This window comes from Melospiza melodia, chromosome 30 (genome assembly GCF_035770615.1).
Source record: "Melospiza melodia melodia isolate bMelMel2 chromosome 30, bMelMel2.pri, whole genome shotgun sequence".
In the NCBI taxonomy this organism is placed as follows: domain Eukaryota; kingdom Metazoa; phylum Chordata; class Aves; order Passeriformes; family Passerellidae; genus Melospiza; species Melospiza melodia.
Genome location: NC_086223.1, coordinates 3,657,990 through 3,680,903, shown reverse-complemented (window position 1 = coordinate 3,680,903; position 22,914 = coordinate 3,657,990). Strand labels below are relative to the sequence as shown.

At 51.8% G+C, this 22,914-nt stretch overlaps 2 gene segments (V, D, J or C); both read left to right on the top strand.

Annotated features, from left to right (window-relative positions):
• LOC134430761 (T-cell receptor alpha chain constant-like) overlaps positions 1–22,914 on the top strand; it is a 161,353-nt gene that overhangs the window by 82,225 nt on the left and 56,214 nt on the right.
• On the top strand, positions 9,694–11,642 carry LOC134430757 (T cell receptor delta variable 2-like). The segment is given in 2 exon segments: positions 9,694–10,421; positions 11,146–11,642. Coding segments are annotated over 2 exon segments (528 nt in total).

The window sequence follows — 22,914 nt, the reverse complement described above, 5'->3', positions numbered from 1 at the left end:
CCCTCAGTGCTGTCACAGGCAGAGGGAGGGACCAGCAGGGCCTGGGCCTGAGAGCAGTGCCAGAGGCCCAGGCAGGGCAGGTGTGGGCAGAGCTGTTGTGCAGGTGCAGAGAAGCTGCAGAGAGGCCACGGAGAGCGGGCCTGGCCATGTGGAGTGCCCTGTGCGTGGGCTTCTTGCCCATTGTAGGTAAGTGCAGGCAAGGGCTGCTGGCCCCGGGAGCTGAGCGTGGCCCTGGGCTCTGCAGGGCTCTGGGCAGCTGTGCTGAGCGCTTGCAGCCGCAGCTGTGCCCCGGCTCCAGCTGCCCAGCCATGCCTGTGGAGCACGGGGAGAGCAGCCCTGCTCCTCTGGTGCCTCTGAGCTGGGCACCTGCGTGCCAGCTGCCTGCTCTGCAGCCTGGGCACACGCAGGGCACCTCCCTGCTGCACTCAGATCTCGGGGCCCAGCGCTTGGCCCTGGCACTGGACACTGCTCCTGGGGCACTGCGGCCCCTCTGGCACAGAGCAGCTGGGCCATGGCAGCACAGGGCACAGCCCCACTGCCTGCGACAGCCCTTTGGCTGTGCTCTGCTCACCCAGAGCAGCTTCAGGGACAGGACAGAGGGTGTCTCACCATCCTGTCTTAGGAAGGATAAAAGAATTTATTGCTGCATTGTGTAAATCTCTCCTGCCTCTCTGAAGAAATTCAGAAAAAGCTTTCTGTTAGACTGGGTAAAGGATGGAGGAAAATGAGGTGTCTCCTTCCTTGTGAGCCTTGCAGCTCTGCCCATCTTTGTCAGCTGGCTTCCAAGAGGAGGATTTTGTCCTACCACAGATCCAGTGCCACTCCAAAACCCCACCAGCATTGCCCTGACCTTTCCTGGAATTTAGAGTCAATGTGGCTCGTTCTTGCTCTCTGCAGCAGTCACTGGCCAGGTGACCTTGGAGCAGAACCCCAGGGAAGTGACCGTGCGAGAGGGAGATGAGTTCACCTTTCAGTGCAGCATGAAGGGAGGTGATATGAGCAACTACTTCATGTACTGGTACCGTCAGAGCCCACGGGGCTTTCTGGAATGGATTTGCAGGAACAGGTATTCCTACGGAGAAGGTTTCCAAGGTCGCTTTAATGCAAGGAAGGACAACTCCCATAACAGCTACACACTGCAGCTCCTGGCAGCAGAGCTAGGGGATGCAGCAACGTATTACTGTGGAGCAGAACCACCCTGGAGCAGCTCTGCAGCAGAGTGAACCAAAAACCAGCAGATGGGGAAGACAGATCTGTCAGCATTTCTTTCTGGCAGCTGCTCCCCAGGGCTCTTGTCAGGCAATGGCAGGTGCAGGAAACCTCCCTCTGGCGGGGTGGCACTAAAAGGCACTGGAGGGAGGGCTGCTGGAAGGGCTGGTGCCATTGATGGTGCAGGAGGATCTGTGCTGGGAGCTGCAGAGGCTGAAGTTTGGGGAAGTGCAGGGTTAGTGCACCTTGCCAGGGCTCCTGTCCAGCATGGACTCACTTCTCCTCTGTGCCTTGCCTTGCTTCCCAGCACTTTTTCCTCAGGGACAGTCAGCATGGCTTTGAGAATTGGGAATTGGGCTTAGCCACATTGACAGCATTCTACAGTGAGACAAAGGGTCTTGGTGGGTGAGGAAACACTGGATGTTGTGCATTCTTCATTCAGTTGAGCTCCCAGCACTGACTTCCCTGGAAACCTTCTCGATAAGTCCTTTCTTTATGGTCTAGAGAAAGGCTTAGTGACGTGGATTGTGCAAGGGTACATATTCCTCCTCAGAGCCTCTCCTCCTGGGCTGTGGGAAATGAAATTCCTGTTGGCTGATCTGGCTGCTGAAGCCTGAGGTGAATAAAGCATTCAGGACCTCAGCCCTGTCCCATACCCTCTGTCACCTTGTCCCCATCCCATTCAGCACTGGGCCCACGTTTTCCCGGCCTCGTTTGTCCATGCAGCCTCCTGGCTTGTTGTCCTGACTCCTTGCTCACTGGGGAGGAATCCTCTTCAGCTCAGTACTGCTGGGACTGGGGACCAATGTGTCCCCTTTTTCGCTCCCAAGCCTGGGAAGGACATGGACAGAGGGGAACAAATGCAGTGAAGGGCCATGAACACACAGCAGGGAACACATGACCTATAACGAGAGCCTTGGAGATCTGGGTTGCTTCAGCGTGGAGATTAAAATGTTGAGGGGGATCTGGCACTAAGTTGAAATACCTGAGACTCTGTAAGTTCCATTCTTGAGGACATTCAAGGAGAAGGCTGTGGGCACCTCCTGCCCCTGTCCCCATCATGCAGCTCAGCCCCACACAGCTGCTCACTCAGTCCCTCTCACTGTCATGGGGGAGAGGAACAAAAGTGTGGAGTTAGAAAATGTGTTTTGACAGAAAGAGAGTTAAGAAGTCATGGGAAAACCAACACACAAAAACCAAACAACATCTAGAATTAATTCCTGACATCCCACTGGCACAGTGGAGCCACAGTGCTGGTTCCTCTTCTGCTCCCCTTTGCTTATGCCCATTCTGCTCTCCAGAAAGAACAGCATCAGGTCTGATGACCACACAGAGCCTTTATGAGGGAGCTTGGCAGCCTGTAACTGTGTCTGCAGCCTTACAGAACAACAACACACCCGAGGTTCTGATAGAACACATGCCACAGAAACAGGAAAGAACACAAATACAGAAAACAAACCCATGCAGAATAGCTCTCCTCATTCCTCTGTATGCCTCTTGTTTCCCCAGCCCATATTTTCTTTGTACCATTTGCAGGTTTCCCTGGTTCCTTTTCAGCTTTGAAATTGCAGCCTGAAGAGTACACAGGGTTGTCCTCAACACCCCTGTAGCACAAGTTATTTCTGGAAGTCCTCAGTGACAAAAGCTGGGAATGTCAAGAGCTAACTGCAATACTCTCCTGCTTAGAAGAAAGAGCAGTGACTGAGACTGGCAGCTCTGACCTCAGGGCTGGTTTGTCCTGATCATCCACCTCCAGGCAGCTCTTCCCAGCTCAGAATACCCCAAAACAAGGGAAAATTGGTAGATGATTTAACATTCAATGAAACCAGAGACTGAACTATGTCCAGTAGTGGAATCAGCCTGAATTCCAGAGAAATTCCAGCCTCTACATGGGGCCTGACTTTTAAAGGATGAACTTTCCTGCACTACCGACCACTCGTCTGCAGGTGTATAAAAAAATAAATTCCTTTCCTGACTGTATGCTCAGCATCCTTTTGTCCATGCTCAGGTGAAAAACAACTCACACGACAAACTGGGGAGTCAGGATGTGTCCCCAGTAGCCGAGCGTGGCTTCAGCAGTGCCGAGGAGAGAGGAGCCATCGCCTCCCTCAGCTGCGGGCAGCATTTTGCCCACGGCAGCCCCGGATGCCAGGGACCTTCTGTGGAACACAGAGGGCGAATTTCTGGGCGCGTTGCCCGCGGGTCCCTTCGGCAGAAGGCGCTGTCCAAGCGCTCAGCGCTGCTTTGCGTGCGCGGCCCGGGCGCGGCCGGCGCTGCCTGTCCCGCCCGGCGGGGCCGCGGCCCCGGGGCCCGGGCCGGGTGTGTCGGGGCGGGCAGAGGCGCCGGCGCTGCCCCGGCCGGGCGGGGCCGGGCGGGAGCGGCCCGAGCGCGGCTCCGCTCGGCTCCTGTGCGGCTGCCGCGGCGCCCGCAGCGATGGTGGCCGGGCCGGGGCCGGGGCTGCTGGCCTTGGCCTTGGCCTTGTGGCCGGCAGGTGAGAGCCGGGCGGGGAGGGCAGCGAGCCCGGCCGGGGAACGAGGGACAGAGACAGCGACAGGGACACGAACAGGGACAAGGGCAGAGTCTGGGGAAAGGACAGGAGCAGAGGCAGGGCAGGGAACACGGGCAAAGGCCGGGGCAGACGCAGGGACAGGGGCTGTGGGCTGGCGGCTGTGGCTGTGGCGGGCCGGGGGCACCGGGACACCGGGACAGCGCCCTCGGTCCGCGGGCGCGCCCTGCCCGATCCCTGCGCTCTCCCTCCGCAGGGCTCTGGGCACAGCCGAGGCTGCAGGAGGCCGGCGGAGGGCAGCGAGCGCCCGGGGACTCCGTCACCCTCTCCTGCCGCGGATCCGGATTCACCTTTAGGGATTATGGAATTTATTGGTACCATCAGTCACCCGAAGGCCGGCTGGAGTGGATGTCTGTTATTAGTTTTGATCCCACTGTTTTTTATTTTGACCAGTCAGTGCAGGGGCGGGCCAAGATTTCCCGGGACAATTCCCGGTCCGAGGTTTATCTCTCCCTGCTGACCCTGCAGCCCCGCGACTCTGCCCGGTATTACTGCGCTGTTCACACGGGGACAGGAAACCCAGCTGGGCTTTAACACAAACCTGCTCGGGCCTGGCTCAGCACCCACGAAATTTGGAGATGGTGAATTCCAAAGAGGTTCAGGGCTGTTCCTAAGAAATCAGATGCCATCCCCACACAGCACCAGTGATCCTGGCCTTTCATCAAGAGCTCCTTTCCCAGCACTGACGCTTTCCTTCTCCTGAGTCCCAACAGCAATGTTCTACGCTATAGAGGAGGTTCCAGGTTTTTCTTTCATGCAGTCAGCCTGGTGACTGCCTGGCTCCAGTCTCTTCTTAAGTGGAACATGCAAAGCACCTGCAGAGTCCTGGGCTGCCTTTGCTGCAGGGCAGGGTCCAGGAGGGCTTAGAGAGGAAGAGGCAGCTGGAGAAGTGTCATCACTGGGGAGCCAGAAGGTTGCAGGCCAGAGTGCAGGGAGGAGGGTGAGGAGCACTTTGGATAATGAGTGCCCTGGCCAAGCTGAGCTGAGATCCTGGGGTGTCCCATGTGGGAGCAGCAGCCCAGCAGACCCAGGGCAGGGGAAGGACAAGCTGACAGCCCCCCTGGTCACCTCCAAGGTCCCAGCAACAGCCTGTGAGACTGCCAGAGAGAAAGACCAGGGCTGGCGCCACAGAATCATGTCACCTTTAGCCCAACACAGCATTTCCTGCCCAACAAATGGCTTCTTCCTGCACCACGCAGGGTGATAGACAGCCAGGAGGGCACTGAGACCTTCAAGCTGTGCTCCTGTTGCCCCCCACCTCTCCCCCTCAGTGCTGTCACAGGCAGAGGGAGGGACCAGCAGGGCCTGGGCCTGAGAGCAGTGCCAGAGGCCCAGGCAGGGCAGGTGTGGGCAGAGCTGTTGTGCAGGCGCAGAGAAGCTGCAGAGAGGCCACGGAGAGCGGGCCTGGCCATGTGGAGTGCCCTGTGCGTGGGCTTCTTGCCCATTGTAGGTAAGTGCAGGCAAGGGCTGCTGGCCCCAGGAGCTGAGCGAGGCCCTGGGCTCTGCAGGGCTCTGGGCAGCTGTGCTGAGCGCTTGCAGCCGCAGCTGTGCCCCGGCTCCAGCTGCCCAGCCATGCCTGTGGAGCACGGGGAGAGCAGCCCTGCTCCTCTGGTGCCTCTGAGCTGGGCACCTGCGTGCCAGCCGCCTGCTCTGCAGCCTGGGCACACGCAGGGCACCTCCCCGCTGCACTCAGATCTCGGGGCCCAGCGCTTGGCCCTGGCACTGGACACTGCTCCTGGGGCACTGCGGCCCCTCTGGCACAGAGCAGCTGGGCCATGGCAGCACAGGGCACAGCCCCACTGCCTGCGACAGCCCTTTGGCTGTGCTCTGCTCACCCACAGCAGCTTCAGGGACAGGACAGTGGGTGCCTCACCATCCTCTCTTGGCAAGGACAAAGGGATTTATTGCCTCATGGTGTGAATCCTTCCTGCTTCTTTGAGGAAAATCAGAAAAAGCTTCCTGTGTGAGTGGGAAAAGGAGGGAGGGAAATGATTTGTCTCCTTCCCTGTGATTCTTGCTACCTCCCACCAGATCGGCCCATTTGTGTCAGCTGGCTTCCAAGAGAAGAATTTTGTCCTCACACATGTCCAGTGCCAGTCCAAAACCCCACCAGCGCTGCCCTGACCTTTTCTGGATCTTGCAGTGACTGTGGGCTGTTCTTACTCTCTGCAGCAGTCACTGGCCAGGTGGCCTTGGAGCAGCAGCCCAGGGAAGTGACCGTGCGAGAGGGAGATGAATTCACCTTTGAGTGCAGCATGAAGGGGGACTCTATGAGCAACTACTTGATGTACTGGTACCGTCAGGGCCCACGGGGCTCTCTGGAATGGATTTTCAGGGAGGTTGGTCACTATGGAGACAGTTTCAAAAATCGTTTTAAAGCAAGAGTGGAGAGCTCCGAGAACATCTTCACACTGCAGCTCCTGGCAGCAGAACAAGGCGATGCAGCAACGTATTACTGTGGAGCAGAACCACCCTGGAGCAGCTGTGTAGCAGAGTGAACCAAAAACCAGCAGATGGGGAAGACAGATCTCCCAGCATTTCTTTCTGGCAGCTGCTCCCCAGGGCTGTTCTCAGGCAATGGCAGGTGCAGGAAACGTCCCTCTGGCTGGGTGGCACTAAAAGGCACTGAAGGGAGGGCTGCTGGAAGGGCTGGCACCATTGATGGTGCAGGAGGATCTGTGCTGGGAACTGCAGAGGCTGCAGTTTGGGGAAGTGCATGGTTAGTGCACCTTGCCAGGGCTCCTGTCCAGCATGGCCTCATTTCTCCTCTGTGCCTTGCCTTGGCTCCCAGCCCTTTTTCCTCAGGGACAGTCAGCATGGTTTGAGAAGTGGGAAATGGGCTTAGCCCCATTGACAGCATTCTACAGTGAGACAAATGGTCTTGCTGGGTGAGGAAACACTGGATGTTGTGCATTCTTCATTCAGTTGAGCACCAAGCACTGACTTCCCTGGAAACCTTCTGCACAAATCCTTTCATTATGGCCTAGAGAAAGGCTCAGTGATATGGATTGTGCAAGGATACATATCCCTCCTCCTGGGCTGTGGGAAATGAAATTCCTGTACTCTGATCTGGCTGCTGATGCTGAAGTCTGAGGTGAATAAAGTATTCAGGACCTCAGCCCTGTCCCCTGTACTCTGTCACCTGGTCCCCATCCCATTCAGCACTGGGCCCACGTTTTCCCAGCCTCGTTTGTCTGTGCAGCCTCCTGACATGTTGTCCTGACTCCTTGCTCACTGGGGAGGAATCCTCTTCAGCTCAGCACTGCTGGGACTGGGGACCAGTGTGTCCCTGCTGGGCTCCCAAGCCTGGGAAGGACATGGACAGAGGGGAACAAATGCAGTGATGGGCCATGAACACAAGGGAGGGAACCGCTGACTTACAAGGAGAGCCTGGGAGATCTGGGTTGCTTCAGCGTGGAGATTAAAATGTTGAGGGGGATCTGGCACTGAGTTGAAATACCTGAGACTCTGTAAGTTCCATTCTTGAGGACATTCAAGGACAAAGCTGTGAGCACCTCCTGCCCCTGTCCCCATCATGCAGCTCAGCCCCACACAGCTGCTCACTCAGTCCCTCTCACTGTCATGGGGGAGAGGAACAAAAGGGTGGAGTGAGAAAATGTGTGTTTTGACAGAAAGAGAGTTGAGAAATCGTGGCAAAACCAACATGCAAAACCCAAACAACATCTAGAATTAATTCCTGACATCCCACTGGCACAGTGGAGCCACAGTGCTGGTTCCTCTTCTGCTCCCCTTTGCTTATGGCCATTCTGCTCTGCAGAAAGAACGGCATCAGGTCTGATGACCACACAGAGCCTTTATGAAGGAGCTCGGCAGCCTGTACCTGCGTCTGCAGCCTTACAGAACAACAACACACCCGAGGTTCTGATAGAACACACGCCACAGAAACAGGAAAGAACACAAATACAGAAAACAAACCCATGCAGAATAGCTCTCCTCATTCCTCTGTGTGCCTCTTGTTTCCCCAGCCAAAATTTCCTTTGTATCATTTGCCGGTTTCCCTGGTTCCTTTTCAGCTTTGAAATTGCAGCCTGAAGAGGACACAGGGTTGTCCTCAACACTCCTGTAGCACAAGTTATTTCTGAAAGTCCTCAGTGACAAAAGCTGGGAATGTCAAGAGGTAACTGCAATACTGTCCTGCTTAGAAGAAAGAGCAGTGACTGAGACTGGGAGCTCTGACCTCAGGGCTGGTTTGTCCTGATCATCCAACTCCAGGCAGCTCTTCCCAGCTCAGAATACCCCAAAACAAGGGAAAATTGGTAGATGATTTAACATTCAATGAAACCAGAGACTGAACTATGTCCAGTAGTGGAATCAGCCTGAATTCCAGAGAAATTCCAGCCTCTACATGGGGCCTGACTTTCAAAGGATGAACTTCCCTGCACTACTGACCACTCGTCTGCACCACCTGCATGACACCAGGGTGTAAGGATCCAGCACAGGACAAGCGCTCAGGGATCATGCGAGCAAGAATCACTGGACACATCTGACCTGCATTTCTCTGCAGCAGGATTTGCCATGGACTAGGTGACAGCACAGTTGTGTGCTTAGCTAAAGTATAAAAAAATAAATTCCTTTCTTGACTGTATGATCAGCATCCTTGTGTCCAGGCTCAGGTGAAAAACAACTCACACGACAAACTGGGGAGTCAGGATGTGCCCCCAGTAGCCGAGCGTGGTTTCAGCAGTGTGGAGGAGAGAGGAGCCATCGCCTCCCTCAGCTGCGGGCAGCATTTTGCCCACGGCAGCCCCGGATGCCAGTGACCTTCTGTGGAACACAGAGGGCGAATTTCTGGGCGCGTTGCCCGCGGGTCCCTTCGGCAGAAGGCGCTGTCCAAGCGCTCAGCGCCGCTTTGCGTGCGCGGCCCGGGCGCGGCCGGCGCTGCCTGTCCCGCCCGGCGGGGCCGCAGCCCCGGGGCCCGGGCCGGGTGTGTCGGGGCGGGCAGAGGCGCCGGCGCTGCCCCGGCCGGGCGGGGCCGGGCGGGAGCGGCCCGAGCGCGGCTCCGCTCGGCTCCTGTGCGGCTGCCGCGGCGCCCGCAGCGATGGTGGCCGGGCCGGGGCCGGGGCTGCTGGCCTTGGCCTTGGCCTTGTGGCCGGCAGGTGAGAGCCGGCCGGGGAGGGCAGCGAGCCCGGCCCGGGGAACGAGGGACAGAGACAGCGACAAGAACAAAAACAGGAACAGGGACAAGGGCAGAGTCTGGGGAAAGGACAGGAGCAGAGGCAGGGCAGGGAACACGGGCAAAGGCCGGGGCAGACGCAGGGACAGGGGCTGTGGGCTGGCGGCTGTGGCTGTGCCGGGCCGGGGGCACCGGGACACCGGGACAGCGCCCTCGGTCTGCGGGCGCGCCCTGCCCGATCCCTGCGCTCTCCCTCCGCAGGGCTCTGGGCACAGCCGAGGCTGCAGGAGGCCGGCGGAGGGCAGCGAGCGCCCGGGGACTCCGTCACCCTCTCCTGCCGCGGATCCGGATACCCATTTAGGAGTCATGGAATTTATTGGTACCGTCAGTCACCCGGAGGGAGCCTGGCGTGGGTGTCCTTTATTGGTTCTGATCCCAGAGTTCTATATTTTGACCAGTCAGTGCAGGGGCGGGCCAAGATGTCCCGGGACAATTCCCGGTCCGAGGTTTATCTCTCCCTGCTGACCCTGCAGCCCCGCGACTCTGCCCGGTATTTCTGCGCTGTTCACACGGGGACAGGAAACCCAGCTGGGCTTTACCATAAATCTGCTCGGGCCTGGCTCAGCACCCACGAAATTTGGAGATGGTGAATTCCAAAGTGATTCCGGGGTGTTCCTAAAAAATCAGGTGCCATCCCCACACAGCACCAGTGATCCTGGCCTTTCACAAGACCTCCTTTCCCAGCACAGAGGCTTTACTTCTCCGGAGTCTCAATTGCAATGTTCTACGCTATAGAAGAGGTTCAAGGTTTTTCTGTCCTGCAGTCAGCCTGGTGACTGTCTGGCTCCAGTCTCTTCTTAAGTGGAACATGCAAAGCACCTGCAGAGTCCTGGGCTGCCTTTGCTGCAGGGCAGGGTCCAGGAGGGCTTAGAGAGGAAGAGGCAGCTGGAGAAGTGTCATCACTGGGGAGCCAGAAGGTTGCAGGGCCAGAGTGCAGGGAGGAGGGTGAGGAGAACTTTGGACAAGGGGAGCCCTGGCCAAGCTGAGCTGAGATCCTGGGGTGTCCCATGTGGGAGCAGCAGGCCAGCAGAGCCAGGGCAGGGGGAGGACAAGCTGACAGCCCCGCTGGTCACTCCAAAGTCCCAGCAGCAGCCTGTGAGACACTCAGAGAGAAAAGCCAGGGCTGGCCCCTCAGAACCACATCACCTTTAGTTCAACACAGCATTTCCTGCCCAACAAATGGTCGGTTACTGCAGCACACAGAGTGAGGGACACCCAGGAGGGCAGCAAGAGCTTCAAGCTGTGCTCCTGGTGCCCCACCTCTCCCCCTGAGTGCTGTCACAGGCAGAGGGAGGGACCAGCAGGGCCTGGGCCTGAGAGCAGTGCCAGAGGCCCAGGCAGGGCAGGTGTGGGCAGAGCTGTTGTGCAGGCGCAGAGAAGCTGCAGAGAGGCCACGGAGAGCGGGCCTGGCCATGTGGAGTGCCCTGTGCGTGGGCTTCTTGCCCATTGTAGGTAAGTGCAGGCAAGGGCTGCTGGCCCCAGGAGCTGAGCGAGGCCCTGGGCTCTGCAGGGCTCTGGGCAGCTGTGCTGAGCGCTTGCAGCCGCAGCTGTGCCCCGGCTCCAGCTGCCCAGCCATGCCTGTGGAGCACGGGGAGAGCAGCCCTGCTCCTCTGGTGCCTCTGAGCTGGGCACCTGCGTGCCAGCCGCCTGCTCTGCAGCCTGGGCACACGCAGGGCACCTCCCCGCTGCACTCAGATCTCGGGGCCCAGCGCTTGGCCCTGGCACTGGACACTGCTCCTGGGGCACTGCGGCCCCTCTGGCACAGAGCAGCTGGGCCATGGCAGCACAGGGCACAGCCCCACTGCCTGCGACAGCCCTTTGGCTGTGCTCTGCTCACCCACAGCAGCCTCAGGGACAGGACAGTGGGTGCCTCACCATCCTCTCTTGGCAAGGACAAAGGGATTTATTGCCCCGTGGTGTAAATCCTTCCTGCTTCTTTGGGGAAAATCAGAAAATGCTTCCTGTCAGACTGGGAAAAGGAAGGACTGGGAAATGAGGTGTCTCCTTCCTTGTGAGCCTTGCTAGCTGCCACCAGCTCTGCCCATCTGTGTCAGCTCGCTTCCAAGAGGAGGATTTTGTGCTCCCGCAGGTCCAGTGCCAGTCCAAAGCTCCACCAGAATTACGCTGACCTTTGCTGGATCTTGCAGTGACTGTGGCTCGTTCTTGCTCTCTGCAGCAGTCACTGGCCAGGTGACCTTGGAGCAGAACCCCAAGGGAGTGACCGTGCGAGAGGGAGATGAATTCACCTTTGAGTGCAGCATGAAGGGAGGTGATATGGACGACTACTACATGTACTGGTACCGTCAGGACCGATGGGGCTCTTTGGAATGGATTTACGTAGATGGTGAAGATTCCTATGGAGAAGGTTTCCAAGATCACTTTCAGGGAAGTTCGGACAGTTCCCGGACGACACTGCAGCTTCTGGCAGCAACCCCAGATGACGCAGCAACGTATTACTGTGGAGCAAGAATCACCCTGGAGCAGCTCTGCAGCAGAGTGAACCAAAAACCAGCATATGGGGAAGACAGATCTGTCAGCATTTCTTTCTGGCAGCTGCTCCGCAGGGCTCTTGTCAGGCAATGGCAGGTGCAGGAAACCTCCCTCTGGCTGGGTGGCACTAAAAGGCACTGGAGGGAGGGCTGCTGGAAGGGCTGGTGCCATTGATGGTGCAGGAGGATCTGTGCTGGGAGCTGCAGAGGCTGAAGTTTGGGGAAATGCAGGTTTAGTGTGTGTTGCCAGCGTTCCTGTCCAGCATGGACTCACTTCTCCTCTGTGCCTTGCCTTGCTTCCCAGCACTTTTTCCTCAGGGACAGTCAGCATGGCTTTGAGAAGTGGGAATTGGGTTAGCCACATTGACAGCATTCTACAGTGAGACAAAGGGTCTTGGTGGGTGAGGAGAGAGTGGATGTTGTGCATTCTTCATTCAGTTGAGCTCCCAGCACTGACTGCCCTGGAAACCTTCTGCACAAATCCTTTCATTATGGCCTAGAGAAAGGCTCAGTGATATTGATTGTGCAAGGGTACGTATTCCTCCTCCAGGGCTGTGGGAAATGAAATTCCAGAAGGCTGATCTGGCTGCTGAAGCCTGAGGTGAATAAAGCATTCAGGACCTCAGCCCTGTCCCGTACCCTCTGTCACCTGGCCCCCATCCCATTCAGCACTGGACCCGCGTTTTTTCCCAGCCTTGTTTGTCCATGCAGCCTCCTGGCTTGTTGTCCTGACTCCTTGCTCACTGGGAAGGAATCCTCTTCAGCTCAGCACTGCTGGGACTGGGACCAATGTGTCCCATGTTGGGCTCCCAAGCCTGGGAAGGACATGGACAGAGGGGAACAAATGCAGTGAAGGGCCATGAACACAAGGGAGGGAACAACTGACATTCAATGGGAGCCTGGGAGATCTGGGCCCATTAAGTAGAGACAAGAAATTGATGGCAGGGAAATTTGTCACATGAATCCCTTGCTTTTGTCACATTTATCCCTTGCTGTCCTCCAGCACTGGCCTTTGGTTTGTGCAAGGGAGAAAGAAAGAGCTTCTACTCATCTTTTCCCAATTGAATTTCCTTCCATCTACTCTGCCCAGGATTGCAGCCCCCACCAACAAGCCATGGCCAGCAACAGACTTGTCCAGCTCCAGGAAGCAGCCAATAGACCAGTGAAATGAGAATGCTTGTGCTTCCCCTTCTATTCAAAGTCATGTTTTTAGGGAAATTAATTTAAAGTAACTTCTCTTGGTAATATTGCTCTAAGCATTCTCCTGTGGCAAGGAACTTACAGGCAACAAAATGGAGAAAAATCCCTGAGAGAATGAAGAGGAAAAACCCGAACCTACACCAACTACTAAAGTTTGAAAGATCCCTGATTATTGCAGGAGGATTAGGAAAATGCTCCACAATTGTAGGCTACCACTAATTATATGATTAAGATAACAATCAAATTAAAAGCCAATTTCAGTCAAGTATAACAACAGCAAATAGAATCAAATAAAGCACCATCAGCTGAACCAAAATAAATACTGAACAATTCTTAAACATGGAACTGCTTTTTCCTCTGGCATGCAAATAGGCTTTGAGGAGAGTAATGCTTGAAGGTCTAGAAGAATTAGAAAATATAGAATGAAAATAACTTGAAAATTCATAAGCTGGAGAGATGCTTCCCAGAAAACCTTTCAAGTATTTAACCCAAACTCTCTTGTGTGCCAAAAAGCAAACCAGTAACCAGATCCTGTCTGTGAGGCACTTCTAACAACAATATTCCTTGCCAAAGTGTTCAAGCAATATTCTAGTTAGATGAACAATAACTGTCTCCTTTGCCAAAACAGGCTAGGTTAATTTTTTTATTTTTAGTGTAGAGAATCCTCTGGAACATTGTTAGATGTTCAGAAGCAGAGCAATGTAGAGGCACAGGAAAACAAAAGGCAGCACCACAAAGACATGAAAGAGGAGACATCACCTGGCACTGGAACTCCCCCCAGATGTTTTTGTAGAACTGTCTAGCACAGTGGTGGGCTACTTACCACAATGACTGAAAACAACTGAACCACCACACAAAAACTGTCTCCCTCCCTTCTCTTGAAGGAGGAAATCATTGTAGCTTTACCTCATCTATTTTTCCTTAGAAAACTATGTGCACATACACAAATCTGATTTACCAGAATTACTGAAACAGCACAACACCCCACCTAATTTTTCAAGACTAATTTCCTCACCATTCAACCTGAGATCTTGGCTCTTGCAAACAGGTCATTTTAGACATTTGATCATCGCGGTCAGTTGAACAACTTGACAGGAACCTTCTGTATTTACCAGTTATGAGTTTATTCAGGAGCCCTTTGTTCATCATTTTGGAAGTCTGACACAAAGCTTGACTCACTGCTTTGTCAAGAGGAACCATGCTTGAGGCTCAAAGAGCTAATCTCTGAATGTGAGCAGCTCTCCTTCTCTGTCCAGGACCATAACCCATGGGATTCCTCCCAGAAAATCCCAGACTCTGCTCTCCTGAAGCCCAGGGCTCCAGTCCTGTTTTGGCATTGCTCTCTTCTCCCAGCATCCTGAGCTCTAACAGTGCATGGTCACTGCAGCCAAGGCTGCCCCAGCACCAATTCTTCCTCAGTGGCACACAGAGGTCCAGCTCACCAGCCATTTGTGTTAGCAAGTTCACATCAGTACATGCCAGAAAACTCCTGACTGTGTGTGCCCAGCTGTGCTGTCCTGCCATCAGACACCTGACACACTTTAAGCACCCCATGAAGACCAGAGCCCAGGGATGTCCCATTTGTCCCACGAAAGCCTCACCTATTTCTTCCCATTCCTCTCATGTTTTCTACCCATATTTCTGCTTTGAAAATGGCCTAAATTCCCTATCCATTCATGGTTTTGTCTTTGTGTTCAGAATGGTCACTGCCTCCCCTTGCTCAGGAAGTATTGTGATGGATGAGGGGCAGCAGGGATTCCCTGAGAGTTGGGGGCCAGGGGCTGCTGCTTCCTTCCAGAGGGGCTGCTCAACTCAGGAGCCACAGGGTAAGCGCATCTGACTGGAGTCACTGTTGCCCTGTGCTTTTTGCCTGTTATTCTTTCTTTCTTTCTTTTCCTTTGTCACTTTGAGTAGTGATTGCCAGCTTGATTCTCTGGTTCTCTGTCATTTGAGAGCCCAGATCCCGTGTGTGCTACACCAGGAGCAGGGAGGCAGGAGCACGCAGGGCTGCACCCTCTGCTGATGCCAGGATCAGCCATTGCCAGTGAGCTGTCCAAAGGAGTAATCCCCCACCCAGCCCTGCAGTTGTCTGCCACTGCTGCAGGGATTTTTGCAACACTATAACTTGATACCCCTTGTCTGCCCAGACACCCGTGACTCCTGCCACAGCTTCAGAGTTTCCCCTACACTCGGTTTATCACTGTGAGTGTTCTCACCTCTGCCATTGAAGCCTGCTGCTCCAAGGTTCCTGCTAGAGCTGGTTTTGGTACCAGGAGGGGCACCAGGACCGGCTGCTCCTGTGGGATTGTACAGGGAGCCCCTTCTGCATCTCTCCTGCCTGCCCACCCACCATTAACCCACATGCAGAGAGGCGGCCAAGTTTGCGCCACAGCGCCCCCTGCTGGCGCGGGGAAATCACTGCACCCGCCCTGCCCGGCCGGGAGCCAGCAGCGCCCCTGCTGGCTGTGCCCGGAACTGCACCAAAGGGGAAAGCGCCTGTGGCCCAGAGAGGCCGGGCCTGGGTGTCCGGTTCTGTTTGGTGCTACTGCTGTTGTTTGCTTGTTTGGATTATTATACATACACATACTAGTAAAGAACTGTTATTCCTCTTCCCATATCTTTCCTTGAAAGCCCCTTTATTTCAAAGTTATATTAATATGGAGGGCAGGGGATCATATTCTCCATTCCAAGAGAGGTTCCCACTTTCCTTGGCAGACATCTGTGTATCAAACTAGGACAGCCACCATCACTTATGTTAGGCAGCACTGTCAGCAGATGAAACAGCCACAGACACACTCAGAGTACATTTATTTCCATGACCTTGCTAACCTGGGGGAATCCCTGAGCAACAGCCAGGCAGAGGCAAGGAGAGACACTGGCATGTAAACTTGGTTCATGTTAGAGTATCACTGGATGCAGTTCACCCTCGGCTGTCAAGGGTAATTCCCAGCTGGAAGGTCAGTTCAGCAATTTACAACCCTTCTGCATCCTCTGCTTTTAATTCGTTCCTTCCAAGATCCTCAGAGTTAGCCTGCTACATTCCAAAACTCCGTTCACACTATCACTAGTACCTACAAGGGGAGTACTAGGGGGAATAGACTGCATTGTAAGAAATGCCCTGAAAAAACATCAGAGGTACTGATTATTTTTCTGCTTTCTATCCACCTAAACTCCATCACACCTTTCATAGGTGTCACGTAATACCCACGTTCTCATTTACAACTCAAACTCTCTGATATTTTTTGAGATCCTGCCTTGAAAGCCATGTGGTGTTTCTTTATGTGGTATGTTGGGTCCTAAACCACTGAAGATGTCATGTGACTGCTTGTATAATCCAATATTCTGTGTAGTGGAACAGACACAGTTTTTGTTATGAAATATATCACTGTGCTTTTGGGTACAGGTACCACAATGATATAAACAGCATAGGGACCTGTACAAAAACAAAAAGAGGGAAAGGAGGTGACAAATGTTGGGAAAGAAAGGAGACGGGTGACGCTAAGGATTAAGAAGAGAAGAACAACATTCTTATTATATTTCCTTGTATCCTGGATACATAAAAGAGCTCATGAATGTTGTAAAAGGTGGAAGAAAGGGAGAAGTTGAAAGGTCTATACTCAATCAAGTCTTTTGAAATCACTGAACAATTCAATTAACCTTTATTCCCTTTCCAGTTTTGGAAGTAAGTGGACCTCTGGATCCTCTCACGGACTTGCACCCATGGATAATTAGGACTAACGGCTTTTCATCACCTGCTTTTACAACACTTTTGAACACCATGAGGAAAGACTGAGTTATTGGAATAAGCCTTAGCAGTGTGAGGACAGAGAAGCTTATATTTGGACCAGGGACGATTCTCACAGTTGAACCAAGTAAGTGACATTTCTTTATTTCTAAAACTTCACAGTAAATTAATGTGGGGGAGAACAAGGGAATTTAAAGGTTTGGGTTCACTGAAAGAATTTTCAGCTGCAATAATCCCTTGAATGCACTCGCTCTCCAGCCAGGCTTTCAAGCCAAACCCTCAGCTTGGATCTGCTCAGGAAGCTTTCCCAGGAACCTCTGGGCTGACTCTGCACAGCACCATTATTCCATGATCCCCAAACACCAGCAGGGCACTGCTGAGCCTGTGATAACTTATTCCCACTTTGGGCAGCACTCTGGCCCAAATTCACTGCCCAGTGTCCAATTCTCCAGCGGGCTCGCACTGACTGACTTGGGGCAGGAATGCAGAGCTCAGTGAGGAGCTCCCAGGATGAGGAGTTTTGCTACAGATCTGTAACTCCTGGTTGGAGAAGTTCTGGTTTGACACTGGCCCCACCACACTGAGAGTGTCCCCAGGTAAGGCATTCCACTGCCCTGGGGACAGAGCAGGAAGGAGGTGAAATAGCCTTGGGCTAAAATTCTCACAAGTGCCTCATATCCAAGAGCTCCTGGAATGAAAGACAGTTGGCCCCCAGGTTGTGTGGGTTCTGAAAAGTGCAATGTGGTGAGTAGGGATTATCAGCAGCATTACTTATTTCTATATTTGTTTGGAGTTCTGTAGTGAACAATAAAGGTGCAGGTCACCCTAAACTTTTCTAGGGAAATGTGAATGTTGGGGTGGCAGAAGGGTTTTTGATATTGATCTCGGTGATCCTAAAGTATCAGATGCATCTCTCAGGCATTGTTACTTTGCTTTTAGAGGTCTGCATGTCTTTAAAGTGTGGCAACAATGTCCCATGTTATTTTACATCCCTAAAACCTCCGACTCTACCTCCAGAAAGACGTGGGACTGCTTTGGGTGCTGCCTAATATCTCTCCATGTCTGTAGGATATGTTGCATGGGAATAAGTGTGTTTTTGGGAACAATCTCACTGCTCTTCCAATTCCAAAGGGTCTAAGCAATGAAAATTTGCCATTCTGCAGAAAGACCTCTTCTTTCCTTGCTGTTCAATGTTTGTTCAATGTTTGTTTTTTTTTCCCAGCTAATGACAGGATACTTTCAGAGCTGCACAGAAACTCTGGAATTATGTTTGGTAGAAAAATACATTGAACCTAAAGTATCAAAGTCCCTTTTGAGTCTGCTGAAATACTTAATGTGTTGAAGTCAAAATTTCCAGGATGTCAGCAACCTCCCCCTTTTTGTTCAAATAAATTTAAACATAAACATAAAAGATTAATCCCTTCCAGAAGCAAGCAGTGGTAGGAATTCATGGCTGTATTGTCAGGGAAGGCAGACAAATGAGACTAGTGTGACCATTCTGGGGTCAGATAAAACAAATCTTCTGCTCTCTGAACTACAGTTGCACTGTGTGCATTATTGCTTGCTGAAGATCCTGCCCAGGTAGCTCTTGCAGAGAAGCAGCCTGGTTGTGCTCTGACTGTTTGCAAAGCCTGGAGTGGAGACCACATGAAAAGCTCTTCTCAGAGAACACAGAATGCACAGGACTGACAGGCTCTGGCCAATGCTTGGTAGAACACCTGAGAAGGCAGTGTTGGATTTCTGGTGGGTGTCTGGCTGCTGGAGATGTGCACAGTGTGTAGTTCTGCCTGTTTGATCAGGAGAGCTGACCCATGAAGTTGTGGCAGATCACGGTTTGTCTTTCACCTCAGTTCCTCAGCAGTGGCACAGGGCTGATGGGAAAAGGGTGTAAAATTAGAGCTCCTTGATCAAACTTCCATCAGTACCCTGGGATGAACAAAATGTTACAGCAGGGGGATCTCTTGACCCACCTGCAAAGCAGATACCATGTAAAATGAAAAGCCTCATGCACCTCGTTTACCCAAGAGTCCCCTCAGGATGCTCCTGTCAAAGCAGACACATCCATCTTTGTGGAAGTGTCTGACAGCTTTTCATAAGCTGAGCCCTTTCTAGCAAGGAAGGCTGCTGGAGGATTCCTTTCAGTTCCATGGTTTTAGTCTAATTCAAGTTACTAATCTGAGTTAAATCATGACATTGGTTTTTGAGATCACCCTTGAATCTCCACTTGTGACCTGACCTAGCAGGAAGGTTATTTTTTCTAATAAACAAATTATGGTACCACAATTATTTGTTGGCAACTAAATTTTTTTTGACACCAATAGTTTTCTTGTAAGACAGCTGGTGGTGAGTTTCAACAATCTTCTTTTGTTAATTGTACCTCGAATGCCAAGGGATAATGACATAAAAAAGAGTAAATGAGAATGTTACAAATTAGTCACAGATGGAGTACATGTGAATTTTGGGTCACTCAGCACCCAGGCAAGCCTGCAGTAAAATCAATCCTGTCCAAACCTTGCTTTTCTTTTCAGACGTTTTAAAAACATCTGACCCTCAAGTCATTGTGATGAAATCAAAGAAACTGGAAGAAGATGGCAGATCTGGGAAAGCAGCTTGTTTGGCAAGGAACTCCACTACAAAGAACATCAGATTGGAGATGCCCTCTCAGGAGGTGGTCTATGAACAGAGCCCATCCATTTTGACATCACAGGGGTTGTACAATGGAATTAAAGTGGTCAGGGTGACAAAAGACACAGAAGTGACCTGCACGGCCAAATTCGATGACCTCACGATAACAGCAGAGCCAGGTACAGTTTGGTGGCACAGCTGTCACTTATTTCTGGAGACAGTGGCCTGTGGGGCCTGGTGTTCTCCTTCTGGACAGCACTGGCCTGGGCAGCCAGCAGAAATAAGAAAGACATTTGGGATTTCACCAGGGAGAGCAGGGAAGGATGTTTCAAAGCATCTATAAGAAATGGTTTTTCAACTGTTAAATTACTTTGAGATACTTTTCTGGGGAGAAGAAGAAAGACACAATCTATTTATTTAAACTGTGAATTTCCTTATGACAGTATATTCCTGCCTATAGCAGGAAACCTCCTGCATCACACTCTGGAACAGCCCTTTGAATACCAACAGAAAGTTAAAGGTGGGGTGTGTTGTGAGGGTTTCTTAATTAAATGAATTGTTATATTTGGTGAGATTGCTTTTTTACACCTGAAGGTCATTCAAATATTAAAACAAAACAATGCAGGAATTTTTCTGTCTCCTGCAACTGCATGAAGCACTTGTCTGTTCATATTAATTTCAGAATTAATCCTGACCAGCTGAGGCCCAGTCAGTACGTTCCTCTGATTTTCTATGAGAAATATCATTTAACATTTTTTATATCCTGTGTAAATGGTATATATAGTTTAAATTGCCTTTTCTTTATCATGCTACAGTAGAGGAGGCTGAAGAACCAATAACAGGATTTGGGGAACCAAACAGCACCAGAACAGAGTCAGGGGCCAGTGAGAGGGTTTGCAACAGCACAAACATCTCAGCACAAGGTGAGTTACCCAAACAGGATGTGAAGTTACGTTGCTCTCTGGGGGATAAAGGCATGGAAATGCATTTTCTGCAGGGCAGAGGACTAAGAACACAACACTTTCACCAGACACTGGCTGCTATTCCAAGGTTGCTCCCCTGTTGTTGCCATATTCTCTCTCAGCTGTTCCTTTGCTCCTCTTCCTTTCCCTGAAACTCTCACCTGTGATTTTCCACTCTCTGCCAAGATCACAGCACCAAAACCCAGACCATGATGTCTCCCCTCTTTTCTGGTCACTGAGCAGATGCTGGAGGGCAGAGAGTGAACATGCTGTCCGTGGCTGTGCTGGGTTTGAGAGTCCTGCTGGCAAAGAGCATCGCCTTCAATGCTCTCATGAGCATCAAGTTGTTTCTTTTCTGAGGTAAGGGAGCTCACAGCTCTCAAACACCGGTTCAGAGGCCCAATTTCAGTAAATGTACTTTAAACCTCCCTTTGCTATTCCAGACATGGGGAATGAACCCAAAGAAGAGCAGGAAAGAACATGAACCAGCAGCACAAGGGGGCTGAACAAGCAGGGCCAGAGCTGCTGACAGAGACCAGCCAGGACACAAGGCAGCACCTTCCCCTGAAGACATGCAACACTCTGCACTCCTGCCTGGCCAGCTGATTTACACTCAAGAGTTTTAAGTGCTTTTGCTGTTTCCTCTCCTCTGAACACTGAGGACAGTGGATTTATCCTCCTCCTCCTGCTAAGCAGATCCCTCCACTCTTCTGCCATTTGCACACCAGTGTCCAACCTGCTTCAGTAGCTTTGAAAACTCCAGTGCTCACTGGAGACAGATGGCCTTTGAAAAGCACCTTTCCCAGGCATGTTGTGTTACTGCTTGTGGAACTGGAGCAGCACTGCTGGGGGAATTCCAGCCCAGGAGCTGCCATTTGTAGCTTAGGGTTTTAGATAATTTCAATACCCAAAGTGTGTATTGCAGATAAGAAGAGCTGTGTAGAATCTGAAGTGATTTCATTCAACTAGATAATGTTCATTTCTTGATTAAGCCTGTATTTCTTCTGCTGCATTTATTGCATGTGCATTTAAGGTTCCTTTAATAGTGACAAAAATAAAGTTGTGCGAGCACAAAATTCCGTGGGTTTTCTGTGCTTTTTCTTCTGGCACTAGGATGGAACTTGCTGAAATCTAACTCCCCTAAAAGCCCACTGGGATCGAAACACAGCTTTTATATTGCAGATATCCTGTTGGTTGTATTTGTCTTTTGCAGACTTTGTGCAGGGAAATGTCTCTGGCACATTCAGGAGCTTCAGTGAGGAGAGTCCTTGCTGAAGGCATGAGGGAGGGAAAATGCTCCTGTCAGCAGAGAAGAAACCCTGCTGTTGTTTTGAACTCAGGGACAGGAGGAAGGGGCCACCAGAAAATCATTTGGGGTGGTTTGATGGAGTGATAGTTTCCATAGCAACTTGGCTCTGGGCTAACAGAGCCCAGCCCACACCTTCCCCAGCTCATGCCCCTCTCACAGGCTACAGGCAGGATGCTGTGGTCACCATTTCTGACTCAGTCACACCAGGCAGCATCAACCCTCCCCTGCTTTTGAAAACACAAGGTAACCACATCCTGAAGGGGAGAGAAGGCTTTGCTGTCCCTGCCTGAGCTCCTGCAGCCCTCAAGAGAGCCTCTGCACAGGCCACAGCAAGGGCTGCTGCGCTGAGCTTGCTCAGCGCTCACCCTCAGGCCCTGCAGACACCCAGAGAAGAGCCCCAGCCCTTGCAGAAGCTGAAATTTGCATGGCAAATCCAAATCCAATGAAATGCACATTTAGTGCATTCTACCACCAGAACATCAATCAGGGGGAGCCGTTCACCAATATTTCTATACTGATTTTCTAATGACACCCAGAACATTTTTCTCCAACACTCCACACCTGTTCCCAATCTCTCAGGCAGATTCCTATTTTGACAATATTCCCTTAGACAAATCCAGTGGAATCAGATGCAGAGGAGGTAAAGGTCATTAAAATACTCTCTGTTAAAGGAAGCACATTTGCATGTGGCATTATCCTGACATCTGAAAAAAAAATATTGTCCTGATTCTAGAATAATACAGGATGATTATAAGCAGAACTCTTTGGTACAATGCATTTTTACCGTACTACTTCTCTTCTCCTAGAGATTGATTTGCATCCATGGTTGACTGTGCTTATAGAGCCTTTGCAGATCTGCAGAGGTTGAGCCACTGACCCTGGAGACATTCAAAAGCCACCTGGACATGGTCCTTGGCAAACAGCTCCAGACAGTCCTGCTAGAGCAGGGGACACCCAGTCACCTCCAGAGGTCCCTTCCAGCCCCAGTCCTTCTGCATTTCTGTGACACCTTTCTCATACTGGGACCAATGAGAAGAAGTTCAAACTTTCTTTCTATACCGTTAGTCAGGGGTTTTGTTCACCTTTGCCAAGGGGGAAAGGAACTGAAGTTTTCTTTTCAAAGGGCTGTTCCAGCACACCAAGCCTGATGAGCTCCACATCTCAGCAGACTGGGAGCAGCACAGAAGATACACAAAAGATAATGAGCATTAATGAACATCAGTTCCAAACACCAGTTCTGGCATGGTCAGAGACACCTGGTCTGGGAAAAGATCCATGAGAGAACCAAGACTGAGAACCAAAATAACATCGAAATTGCAAGGATCAATAAAAACCAAACACTACAAACTGTGGAGCCTGTGCGCAATGAGCATTGAACCAATGGATTTCCCTGGGTTTTGACTGTAGAAGTATAAGAAAACTTTTGAAGACCCTGTGTGATGGAAGGATTTTCTCTGCACAACCTGTGCAATGTGTGGATGAAATTATTTCTGTTACACGTCTTAGCCAGAATAAAGTAATGCCTTGATTCTCTAACATTAAAAAATCCTGTGGGAGAGCTTTTTTTCCCCCACTGTTTTGGTGACTTGACCAGCCACTTCAATAAAACTTTAAA